At 43.2% G+C, this 13180-nt stretch overlaps 1 protein-coding gene across 2 annotated transcripts in view; it reads left to right on the forward strand.

Moving 5' to 3' along the window:
* Positions 1-13180, forward strand: part of ZMYND11 (zinc finger MYND-type containing 11) — a 572905-nt gene that overhangs the window by 291828 nt on the left and 267897 nt on the right. For both annotated transcript variants that reach the window (XM_069211170.1, XM_069211171.1), the window contains exon 13: positions 1419-1487. In XM_069211170.1, coding sequence (XP_069067271.1) covers positions 1419-1487 — 69 coding nt within the window. The remainder of the gene's footprint in view (positions 1-1418; positions 1488-13180) is intronic.

Genomic DNA, 13180 nt, shown 5'->3' on the forward strand with positions numbered 1-13180 from the left:
TAAAATGTACACTGGCATCAGTGTGCATTTATTGTGCTGAGAAGTTTGATACCAAACTTCCCAGTTTTCAATATAGCCATTATGGTGCTGTAGAGTTCGTGTATGACAGACTCCCAGACCATATACTCTTATGGCTACCCTGCACTTACAATGTCTAAGGTTTTGCTTAGACACTGTAGGGGCATGGTGCTCATGCACCTATGCCCTCACCTGTGGTATAGTGCACCCTGCCTTAGGGCTGTAAGGCCTGCTAGAGGGGTGACTTATCTATGCCATAGGCAGTGTGAGGTTGGCATGGCACTCTGAGGGGAGTGCCATGTCGACGTAGTCATTTTCTCCCCACCAGCACACAGAAGCTGGCAAGCAGTGTGCATGTGCTGAGTGAGGGGTCCCCAGGGTGGCATAAGACATGCTGCAGCCCTAAGAGACTTTCCCTGGCATCAGGGCCCTTGGTACCAGGGGTACCAGTTACAAGGGACTTACCTGGATGCCAGGGTGTGCCAATTGTGGAGACAAAGGTACAGTTTTAGGGAAAGAACACTGGTGCTGGGGCCTGGTTAGCAGGCCTCAGCACACTTTCAAATCTTAACTTGGCATCAGCAAAGGCAAAAAGTCAGGGGGTAACCATGCCAAGGAGGCATTTCCTTACATATGTGTTCTCATTTTTTTGCCTGTGTGTGTACAAGAAATGCTTAACACTACCCTCTGATAAGCCTACTGCTCAACCACACTACTGCAAAATAGAGCATTAGTATTATCTTATTTTGCCCCTATCAACCTCTAAGGGGAACCCTTGGACTCTGTGCACACTATCTCTCACTTTGAGGTAGTATATACAGAGCCAACTTCCTACACTTCAACTAATTACTAAACTAAACTTTAGCTTTTCTAGTAGGAAATGTCAAGTCTTCAGAGCATGGCAGGAAATACTTTTTGCATTGAAGGCAGTTACTTAAATCACTACATCACACTGCATAGAGGTATTGGGAAGAAAATTGTGAAGATGTGCGAGAAGGGGATGTATCAGCAGAACTCTTTTCTTATGTTTGCATCACACCAAACTCTTGGTAATAGATTCAGAAATACATTCAAGTCTTCCACTGTACATTTTCGCTTTCTTCCAAGAAGACTTTGTCTTAGGAGGTTCTTTTACAAAGGTGAATGATGTGAAAGTTGCTCGTTTATGGCACTGTACAAAAACCCAAATAAATCATTAATGCATTTTTTGTGTAATGTAAATATGTCACTTCTGTTGCTGATAATAAAATATAAGTTATGAGTTGGAGTACTTCATTTTTTTTGTTGCTTTTCCAAAGTATCTTTAAAACTGTCTGTTATGTTCATGGCAAAAAAAGCATGAATCAGACATGTGCCTTCTCCGAAATTAATGCAGGTTGATTTTTTGTGTTTGTCAACAGACAAAGGTTTCTCAGGAACTACGAGCAAAAAAAGGACGACGAAGTCAAAATGTTGAACCCAAAAAAGAAGTAAGACATGCATTAATGTTCAGTACTGTCTTTTCATACATGCAATCTAATAAGGTTAATCATCATGTGTGAGCTTTATTTCGGCAGTAACTACCATAAAAGCAATACAGTACATACATAAAACCATATTTGTCAATACGAGATATAAAAATGCAATAATAAAACCCTAAGATAAAACAATTCGCGTTACCACGACACAGGACATGCAAATCAGACAACAAATTGCTCTATAAGAAAATACATATGATTTGATTTTCCTTAATCTTCATAAGTCTGTGGCAAAAATATTTAAACAAACTTCTGTTCTAGATCAGACAAATAACACAGTAAAAGCGGGAGCAAAAATATTAACATTACTAAGACCTTATGAGTTTTCCCTGTATTAAAAAGAGATCTAATATAATACATATATATAATCAAAATCTAAAAATAACAATGTTATATCAGTTTAAAACACAGTCTACACCCTTAAGTAGATATTATGTCAATAAAAACATGCTCTAATACGCCATGTGGCTGCTAAAAACTTCACCATAGCACACACCACTGGCCCATGGGTACTGGTACTACAAATCCTAAGAGCTGAATGGCGATCCTTTATTCCCATGGAGTTACAAAGAGGTCTTATCCAGTGGGCCCTTTGCTTTTTATATGCGGGGCAAAAAAATAAAAGATGGCTGATTGTTTCCCTAGTATTGCACCCCATCGGGCAAAGATCTGACAAACAAACAGTTTGCTTCCATCTTGAAGTAAGATCACGCACTGGTAGGGAGCCTAATCTAAATCTTACATAAAGTGCATGTGCTGCAGGATGTAAAATGATATATAAAAAGTGCTCAAACTCATAACGGCACTTGAATGCTACCTGACGGAACAGCTCCTAGTGTAGATGTTTGTACAGTCACCCAATATGCATCTTTCACAATCTGTGGTGCGTTCTTTGGGAGATGCAAAGGATCTGTCCAAAAGGAGCCCAGCCCAAGTTTAAGGAAACCTCTCTTTACATACTGATACCATGGGATTTTTTCCACCTGGGAATCTTTTAGAAGTGCTCCTTACCATATCCTATAAGGATCTAGCACTGCAGTGGACCAGATCCGAATCCAATATTGCAGCGGTCTCAAGGCAGCAATATCAGCGATAAAATACAAATTTAAATCAATTCGGATAGGCATGGTAGGAGGACTCGAGGGAACTTTTAACAGGGCCTTAATAAAGAGATTCTTTGTTTCCATATCCTCGCATTTACCATGGCCCCACAGCTCAGCACCATACAAGGCGCCCGCTCTAGCCTGCACTTTATAGATATCCACTGCAGGTGTAAAACAGGTGAGCGTTCTAGCAGCAAATCTCAAGATGCCCCCGACTTTTGTTTAAGGGGCATAACACCCTTCGACAGGTGTGATGTCCATTCGTGGGAATCTTCTAGTCTAATTCCCAAATAATCAAAATCACTGACACGTTCCAGAACCTCATCATCCAGCACTATATTCTTCTTTGCTCTAAATTTAGGGTCTCCAAATACCATGCATTTTGTTTTGGTGCAATTAATCTGTAAATCATAATCCTTACAAAACTCCGAAAATTTCTCCAAAAGCCGTGATAATCCAGAGGCAGTTTAGGATAAAAGTAAGGTATCGTCGGCAAACAACAAACACAGTGTCTTGGTACTGCCCAATTTCGGAGCATCGTTTAGGCTATTAAATAAATGCAGAATACAGGCATTTATAAAAAGCAAGAAAAGAGTTGGAGCCAAAACACACCTTTCTGTATGGAAAACTCATCAGATAGCTCTCCATCCTTCCCCCAACTTACTCTAGCAAAACTCCCTGAGTACAGCTCCCTTATCAAATTTTGCGTAGGGCCCGGGACTCCAATTTTTGCAAGGGTCTCCCATAACTTAGGACGGGGTATCAGACCAAAAGCTGATCTGAGATCAACAAAGGCGACAGTCTACCACCATCCAGGTCCACCACCTTCCATTTAATTGTAAGAAAGCGGAAGACCTAGTCCACCCTAGCCGCCCTTGCCTAAAGCCTGCCTGCATATGGCTTAAGGCCCCGTTCTCTTCCATTGAGGCTCTAAGCCTACCCAAAACCTGGAAGGAAAAGATTTTTTGAAGATTATCCAAGAGGCTAATCGGTCTATAATTTCCCAGAGCCAATTTGTCCCCTTTTTTTTAAAATGGGGACAATTATTGCACCCCTCCACGAGTGGGGAAAGGTGTTGCTCTCCAAAATAGCATTTGAGAATCTATTGATGTAAGGACCCCATAATGTCAAATCAGACTTATACAGGTCAGATGGGATCCCGTCTAGCCCAGGAGCTTTCCCTGGCTTTTGGGCCATAATAGCTACCTCTGTTTCTTTCCTAGTAAACAGCGCAATGGCACCTACCCCATCAAACTTATCCATATATGCCACCTCTATGTCAGCTGGAGGAATAGAGTCCTGGCTATAAAGTTTAGTAAAATAAGAGGTCCAAGTCTTTGCAGGGATGTGACAGTCAGGCCTGGAGCTCAGCTTTCATCCTTCTTGGGAAACCAGGGACCAGAATAGCTTTGTATCTGAATCCTTGGCTGCTACCATCAAGTCTTGCCATATATCCTCCCCCCACTGTGCCTTGCTAGACTTGGTTACAGCAGCATAATCAAGCCTTGCCATCATTATAGCAGATCTATCCTTTTGTCTAACTGCTTCCAAAAGGCTGCACTTGGCCCTCCTACAGGCCTTGTTAAACCATGGATTTTGTTTAAGCACTCTACGTCTCCCGCTTTCCCTGTTTTCCCTAATAAAAAGGCCCTTCAGGGAAGCAAAGAGCTCAGCATGTTTAGCCATGATTTGGTCAGCGGGGTAGAGATTAGATACCATGGCAACTGTGTGCCTAGAAACCAAATCTGACATTTGAGCTACTAAAACTCCTTTCTTCGTGAAAGCCTCCCATCTTAATACACGCTGATTGCTAGCCACCTCCAGGGAGAGCATAACTCTCTGGTCTTGCTTATTTGGCCCAGAACCAGAAAACCACCTAACCCACTCTAAGAAAAGGGGGAAATTATCACTATAGCATTGATCTCCCACTTTAAGGTCCTTAATTCCGTGCCAAATTCTAACAGCAATAAGCAGATAATCATTCAGGCTGCTATAGGTCCCTCTTGAAAAGGTCGAACGTGCTGGGATAGCTGAAAGGAAATGCCCATTTCCTGGCCGTAGGCCATATAGCAGCATTAATTCAATAACCTGCAACACCCTTGGACTAGATTTAAGGTGGCTTCTTGCTATGGAAAAGGATGGAATTCCCCATGTTGCATCTTCTTCCTGAGTTAGCTCTGCAAATAAGGAGTTAGGCTCTAAGGAAGTGTTAAAGTCGCCAGCTATGATGACAAAATGCGAGGGAAATAAATCAGCCACAAGTGTAATTAGCAGAAATATTGTTTCTGAAATTTTGCCAGAGGGACCTGAAAATGAAATATACCCTTGTCTGTGTATGTTAGTAGTAGCCCAAGTTTCCTGGAAAAGACAAATACTACAAGATTCAATAAGAGAGCCCCTGTCCGGATCGTCAATCTTGTTCCGTAAGCCTGCTATATTCCAGGAAATTAAAGAAGAGTGGAGAGGCCTAGGTCTAGGATGGGTGGGATTACCACCCTTATAGTGAGGAGCTAAAGGCAGGGTTACAAAATCATCTATTGTCCCTGGGCTCCCATCCTGAGTGACAACCCCCAGAATGGACTCCTGGAAGCTACCCTCCAAGTTTCTACATGAATTCCCATCCTCGTACAATGGAATAATATTCAGGGGGACTGTTACTCCTTTCAGTCAATCAATGTCTGATAGATTCGAATTTGGCATATTGTTAGTAAAATTCTGCTGCTTGTCCCGGATCTCACACTCCCTCCAGGAAGTGTCAACAAAACCCATAATGGCAGCCCTACTTTCCGGGGTAGCAGAAGGTTCCTTAGCTGAGGTATCCCGGGCAGGACAGTCTGTTTGAAGAACAATGTTCGATCCATTGCGTGATGGGTTCTTGGCCTCCAGGGATATCAGGCCTTTAACCAAATCAGGAGTAGCTAGAACTAGCTCAACAGTAGCCAAGTAGCCTTGTTTGCCTATTTGGCACTTGGCAGAAATGATATCTGAGTGGATAATGGAGCCACATTCCCTGACATGCCTTATCCCATGGATGGCCTTGTTCCTTAACGACAGACTATCTTCGTGCGTGTTTGATGCTAATTTCGGGACATTGCACATATAGATTATATGGTCACTTTTATAATTGTAGTTTTTCTCTATAAATTTCCCGCTAAGGGTGTTCCATGGCTCTCCTATACAGGGAGTGCAGAATTATTAGGCAAGTTGTATTTTTGAGGATTAATCTTATTATTGAACAACAACCATGTTCTCAATGAACCCAAAAAACTCATTAATATCAAAACTGAATATTTTTGGAAGTAGTTTTTAGTTTGTTTTTAGTTTTAGCTATGTTAAGGGGATATCTGTGTGTGCAGGTGACTATCACTGTGCATAATTATTAGGCAACTTAACAAAAAAAAATATATACCCATTTCAATTATTTATCATTACCAGTGAAACCAATATAACATCTCAACATTCACAAATATACATTTCTGACATTCAAAAACAAAACAAAAACAAATCAGTGACCAATATAGCCACCTTTCTTTGCAAGGACACTCAAAAGCCTGCCATCCATGGATTCTGTCAGTGTTTTGATCTGTTCACCATCAACATTGCGTGCAGCAGCAACCACAGCCTCCCAGACACTGTTCAGAGAGGTGTACTGTTTTCCCTCCTTGTAAATCTCACATTTGATGATGGACCACAGGTTCTCAATGGGGTTCAGATCAGGTGAACAAGGAGGCCATGTCATTAGATTTCCTTCTTTTATACCCTTTCTTGCCAGCCACGCTGTGGAGTACTTGGACGCGTGTGATGGAGCATTGTCCTGCATGAAAATCATGTTTTTCTTGAAGGATGCAGACTTCTTCCTGTACCACTGCTTGAAGAAGGTGTCTTCCAGGAACTGGCAGTAGGACTGGGAGTTGAGCTTGACTCCATCCTCAACCCGAAAAGGCCCCACAAGCTCATCTTTGATGATACCAGCCCAAACCAGTACTCCACCTCCACCTTGCTGGCGTCTGAGTCGGACTGGAGCTCTCTGCCCTTTACCAATCCAGCCACGGGCCCATCCATCTGGCCCATCAAGACTCACTCTCATTTCATCAGTCCATAAAACCTTAGAAAAATCAGTCTTGAGATATTTCTTGGCCCAGTCTTGACGTTTCAGCTTGTGTGTCTTGTTCAGTGGTGGTCGTCTTTCAGCCTTTCTTACCTTGGCCATGTCTCTGAGTATTGCACACCTTGTGCTTTTGGGCACTCCAGTGATGTTGCAGCTCTGAAATATGGCCAAACTGGTGGCAAGTGGCATCGTGGCAGCTGCACGCTTGACTTTTCTCAGTTCATGGGCAGTTATTTTGCACCTTGGTTTTTCCACACGCTTCTTGCGACCCTGTTGACTATTTTGAATGAAACGCTTGATTGTTCGATGATCACGCTTCAGAAGCTTTGCAATTTTAAGAGTGCTGCATCCCTCTGCAAGATATCTCACTATTTTTGACTTTTCTGAGCCTGTCAAGTCCTTCTTTTGACCCATTTTGCCAAAGGAAAGGAAGTTGCCTAATAATTATGCACACCTGATATAGGGTGTTGATGTCATTAGACCACACCCCTTCTCATTACAGAGATGCACATCACCTAATATGCTTAATTGGTAGTAGGCTTTCGAGCCTATACAGCTTGGAGTAAGACAACATGCATAAAGAGGATGATGTGGTCAAAATACTCATTTGCCTAATAATTCTGCACTCCCTGTACAGGAGCTAGACTGCAAAGAATGAATACTGCGGCTAGATACTCTGGGGGCTTTTGCAGTTCCCAATGTTAATCCTGTTCTGGTCAACAGTTTTTCGAGCCCCACACCGGATTCCTTGCTCCAATCTTTAGAAGTAGATAGGGTGGATTTGAAACTTTTTCCAAACGGGATCTCCCCCAACCCTCTTCTTAACCTCCGGGCGAAGTAAGGTAAGTGCCTCGGACAACATCCGTTTTAGGTCCTTTACCTTTTGTTTTAAATCCATGATTAGGTTGACCACTTCTGTCTGGAGATTCCCAACCATATGATGTCTGCTTAGCGTTTGCAAATTAGGATCTGCACAACCTTTCTCTAAGTTTTGATCGAGGCCTCCTAGTACAGAAAAACGCTTGGAGCAGGGTATGTCATGCTCTATAATAGTTCCATTAGCCGCACCCACATCTATCGGTTATGAGGGACTTTCTTTTGGCCCCTAGATCAGCTGCATCATCCGTCCCCTCTGCAGTTATCAGGTTTAGGGCAGGATCCATGCAGCTAGCTGGATTTGCCTTTTTAGATGATCTAGGCCTAAAATGGATGCAAGAGGGGCACTAGTTGGCCCTTTTACGACTTGAGTGTCCTTCCCATTTAGCATAGACTCCACCTCTTCAATTAAAGTGCCAATTTCGTTAGTAGCACAATTGCAGAATCTCTGAGTTTTTGTGGGATTTAGAAATTTTGGATAATGTAACTGCTGTCACAGGACTCCCTTGTGCTTTGCGCTTCCCCATTTTATAATTGATATCAAAATTGAAAAAGGGAAAAATTATAGATGTGAACAAGTAGAATGTCAAGACAAAAAAAGGACAAAAAAAATCTACCTTTAAAACCGAGAGGTGTGGGCCAGCCCGGCCTTTTCCGGTCTCTGACGGGCGTGGATGGGCCCGCCCTTGGTCCGGGCTTTGCCCGGGCGCCTCCCGTGTTGCGGGGGTGCGTGACGTGCTTTAAAGCGCTCATGTTCCAGGCTCTTCCCCCTCTCCTGGCACTGGTTCCTGGGACACAGAGTCCCCACCGACAGCAAGGCAGCACAGCAAAGTTGCGGGGTGCGTGACGCGCTTTAAAGCACTCACATTCCAGGCTCTGCCCCCTCTCCTGCCACTGGTTCCTGGGACACAGAGTCCCCACCGACAGCAAGGCAGCACAGCAAAGTTGCAGGGTGCGTGACGTGCTTTAAACCGCTCACATTCCAGGCTCTGCCCCCTCTCCTGCCACTGGTTCCCGGGACACAGAGTCCCCACCGACAACAAGGCAGTACAGCGAAGAGGCCAATTACATTCCCAAATTCATGTTTACAAACACGTGTCCCAGGCCAAAATCCGCCTCTGCGTTTTGCTTCCTAATAAGGTTCAATGTATCAATAAATCATGGATGGAATGTCATTTGACTTAAACACGTTATTTAATCATTTAACCAGTTATGCTTATATTGTTGCATAAACACCCTTAGGTAGACAAAGATAAAGTATAAACTTGAGGAAACAACCCTTCTTACATTTCTTTTTTAGAACAATTTGTCACAGTGGAGCACTTCAAATAGTTTAATTCCATAGTTGTCTTGATGACTGAGACCACTGAGGGAGTCCTGTCTTAGAGTAGTGGCGGCGTATTGACTGCCCAGTCTGCTGCAGGATAATGTTTAATGATGCCTGCATCAATAGGGTCTTGAATCCTTTTTGGGCAAAATGTATTCTCAAAGAACACCTACATTGTAAAAGCATGTACATTTTCCAAAAATAAAAAATGGGAGAAAGGAGGCTGTATGTGTGTGTTTTTTTTATCAGGGTACCTTCTTTAATATGTAGAAAAACAGAATATCTCTGTTTATGTATTTAAAAAAGAACTATCTCTTTCCTTATTCTCCCATTTTTTTACATATCAGTATTTAATAGCACTAAAACAAGTTCATAGACCGTAAATTATTAATACAGTGAAAACTAATAAGCATAAATTCATGCAAAAAAATAAGATACAGCAGGTTCAAAGATTAATAAAACCAAAGCTTTAAGTATAAACATGCAGAAGGACATTTTCAAGAACTTTGGTGTACAAAGGCCGTCGGAGAAACATTTCACTGTAACTTGTTTTGGGAAAGGCAGTGCTTACAGGGGACTCAGTATCTTGTACATTTGTTATCCAGTGTTTACTACGGTTTGCTGCACAGTTCAGGTTTAGTTCTTTGGTGATTTCCTTCCATTACCAGGTACGAAGATCTGTGCTGGGAGGCCAGTGCCAATATCCATTGGACAATAGTTATTTATAATACTTTGACAGAAAGATTTATTTTTTAATATAAAGTGCTTTATAAATCATAAACATGACCCAAGAGGTTGTGAGCGCAGTACTTAAGTTGGAAACAGAAGCAAAAAATAAATAAAAAAAGATTGCTCACCATCAGCAAGTAGACGGTTCCCTGAAATTGCCTGGTAGTTTCAGCCAGTTCACATGAAAATAGACTGAAAACTGAAATAAGCCAAAGAGAATGAATGAGTCATATCAGAATCTGTATTGTTAATAAACTAGTTCCTCAACAAATCTGTTTTAGGGATGGAACGTGGTTCACAGTTAGTGATTAAACCTTTAATTTAGGACTAATGACTTCTCAGTCTTTTAAATACTACTTGGTTTCCAAACCAAGCATGTTTTAATAGTCAAAATATTTGAGCTGCAAATGTTCATAATTTGTGTTCTTAAAATATATGCAGGCAACATTCGAGTTCTGTTTTCAACCCATAGGTTTGATGGTAATGATCGCATAATTTGTGATTTAATTAAGATCAGTACCTGAAAATAGGCAACTTATTACTAATGTGTAACCCCTTCGCTGCTATGCCTTTTCCCTCCTGTGCTAAGCCTTTTTTCTGCTTTGGTGCACGTTTAGGCCTCCAGACGTTTTAGTCCACATTAGCTATCCATATCAAATTTGTGTCCTTTTTTCCAACATCCTGTGGATTCTAAAGGTTCCCAGGGTGGGTGGATTCCCCTTGAGGGGACTGTGAAAATAGCCACAATACAGCTAAATTTGGGGGGTTTTGGGGAAAAAGTGATTCCGAAGAAAGTGTCTAGTTTTTTCCCTGCAAATGGCATCAACATAGGATTTGCAGTCACCATCTTCCCACCTTTCAGAAACAGGCAGATTTAAATCTGAAAAACATTTTTTTCAACACAGTTGTGGTATTTTACTGGGACATAGTACATTCCTCCTATATTCTGTGCTTTCGATCTCCTTCCAGTTAGTGGTAAAAATGGGTGTAAAACCAATGGTGGATCCCGTACAGCTATACATTTCTGAAAGATAGATGACATTCTGAATTCGGCAAGAGATAATTTGTGTAGCTCTTTCAAGGTTTTCTTATAGAAAGCAACAGTTTAAATAAAATAATTTTCAAATTGAGTTGACTGCAACAGCAATTGTGTGTTTTTATCTGTAACTTTTTCTAACTATGGTGGATTTTCAAAAGCAAAGTACTGTTATGTCCGCTGGTTCTTTCTGGTTGCGGGGATGTATAGGGCTTGTAGGTTCATCAAGACCCGAAGTACCCAGAGCCAATAACTGAGCTGCACCTTGCAATGGTTTTTCATTGTGTACCTGGAACACAGCAATTCATCTGGTAAAATATAAAGAGTGAAAATTAGGTGTCAAGGAAACCTATGTATTTCCAAAATGGGCACAAAATATGGAGTTTAGAAGGAGTGGTTATTTGCACATCTCTGAATTTGTGTGTACCCATGCTAGCTTGTTAATTAGAGGGCATTTCTCAAAATGACTTCTTTCTTACGCACTAGCTTTCGTTTAGAAGGTGCACATGCAGAGAAAGACAAGTGGTAATAACACATGTTCTGCTATTCTGTGTTCCCCCAAATCTCCCGATAAAAATGGTGCCTTACTTGTGTGGGTAGGCCTAGTGCATAAGGAACCAGCCCAATACGAAAAGTGGACACATCACATTTTTCCACTAAAAACTGACACGTTTTTGCAAAGTGCTTAGCTGTCAATTCTGGGCTGTAGGAAGCTGGCTCAGTAATTACTATATGCAAATGAGATATAGTGTGCACAGAGTCATGGGGTTCCCCAAGAGGCTTGACAGAGGCAATCATAGATAATACTAATGCTCTATTTGTGGTAGTGTGGTCGAGCAGTTAGGCTTATCAGAGGGTAGTATTAAGCATTTGTTGTACACACACACACAGGCAATACGTGAAAACACACACTCACTGACTTAACTCCAGGCCAGTAGTTTTTTATATAGAAAAATATTCTTTTGTTAATTTATTTCTAGAACCACAAGATTCATTTAGCAGGTAAGTACATTAAATGAAAGGTACTTTACACTGTAATACTTAGAACTTTGAATGGAACAGTTCCTGGGAAAGGTAAGTAGAATAGAGTTTCTGAGGTAAGTAACAAACTTAACTGGTTCAATCTCCTGGGCATAGGTAGCCCACCCGTGGGTGTTCAAGATAACCCCAAACACCCAGTACCAGCAGCAAGAGCCGGTTAGGTGCAGAGGTCAAATAGGAGCCAAAATGACGTGGGCCCCTATGGAGACAGGGGGTACTCCGGTTCCAGTCTGCTTGCAGGTAAGTACCCGCATTGTCAGAGGGTAGACCAGGGGTATTTGGAGGACTACTGGAGGGGCCCCAAGTAGGCACAAAAACCACACCCTCAGTGGCACAGGGGTTGCCGGGTGCAGTGTGCAAACAGGGCTTTCGGTTCTCAATAGAACTCTATGGAGGGACCCTGGGGTCACTTAGGAGCTGCAGGCAGGGCACAGGGTGGCGTCTCGGGCAAGCCACTGACTGGGCAAGGGTGAGGGCTGCCTGCTGGTCATTGCTGCACCGGTGGTCAGTTTCTCTCGGGCCTGGGGGCTGCTGGTGCAGTGCTTCTCCAGCCGACTGATATCTTCGTCCCGGGCAGTCGCGGTCCTCGGGAATCCCTCTGCAGGCGTCGTTGTGGGGGTGTAGAGAGGTCAGCCCAGGGTGGACACGTCATCTGAGTCGCCTGGGGATCCTCAGTGGCTAGCTGGTTTCTCTGGACACGGGCCGGGGGCGTCGGGTGCAGAGTAGTTGGACCCTCGCCTCTGGAGTGAGGTGAGAGTCCCTTTAAAGATGGTTTCTTTGTCTTCTTTTTGGCCAATGGCTAGTGCCCCTGAGGGGAGCTACCCTCTCCTTGTGCACACTCCCTGTGGGGAGGGGGCACCTCCCTATTCCTATTGGTCCTAATCCTCCAAACCAAGATGGAGGATTTCTCAAGGAGGGGGTCACTTCAGCACTGTACACCTCCAGGGTGGTCCTGGCTGAGGGGGTGACTCTTTCTTGTTTTTCACATTATCCCCCCGGACTTGCTGTCAAAAGTGGGGGCTTGTCTGGGGGGGGGGGGCATCTACACCAGCTGGAGTGCCCTGGGGCATTGTAACACCAGACTTGAGCCTCTGAGGCTCACCGCCAGGTGTTACAGTTCCTGCAGGTGAAGGTGTGAAGCACCTCCACACAGGTCAGGCTTTGTTTCTGACCTCAGTGTGCACAAAGGCACTCACCCCATGTAGTCAGAAACTGGTCTGGAAGTGGCAGGCTGCCACAGACCAGTCTGCCTTGCACTAGCAGTTGGGCTAACATACAAGGGGCATCTCTAAGATGCCCTCTGTGTGCATGTTTCAATAAATACCACACTAGTATCAGTGGGGGTTTATTGTGCTGAGAAGTTTGAATCCAAACTTCCCAGTATTCAGTGTAGCCATTATGGTGCTGTGGAGTTCGTAATGACAA

Source organism: Pleurodeles waltl, chromosome 10 (assembly GCF_031143425.1).
Source record: "Pleurodeles waltl isolate 20211129_DDA chromosome 10, aPleWal1.hap1.20221129, whole genome shotgun sequence".
In the NCBI taxonomy this organism is placed as follows: domain Eukaryota; kingdom Metazoa; phylum Chordata; class Amphibia; order Caudata; family Salamandridae; genus Pleurodeles; species Pleurodeles waltl.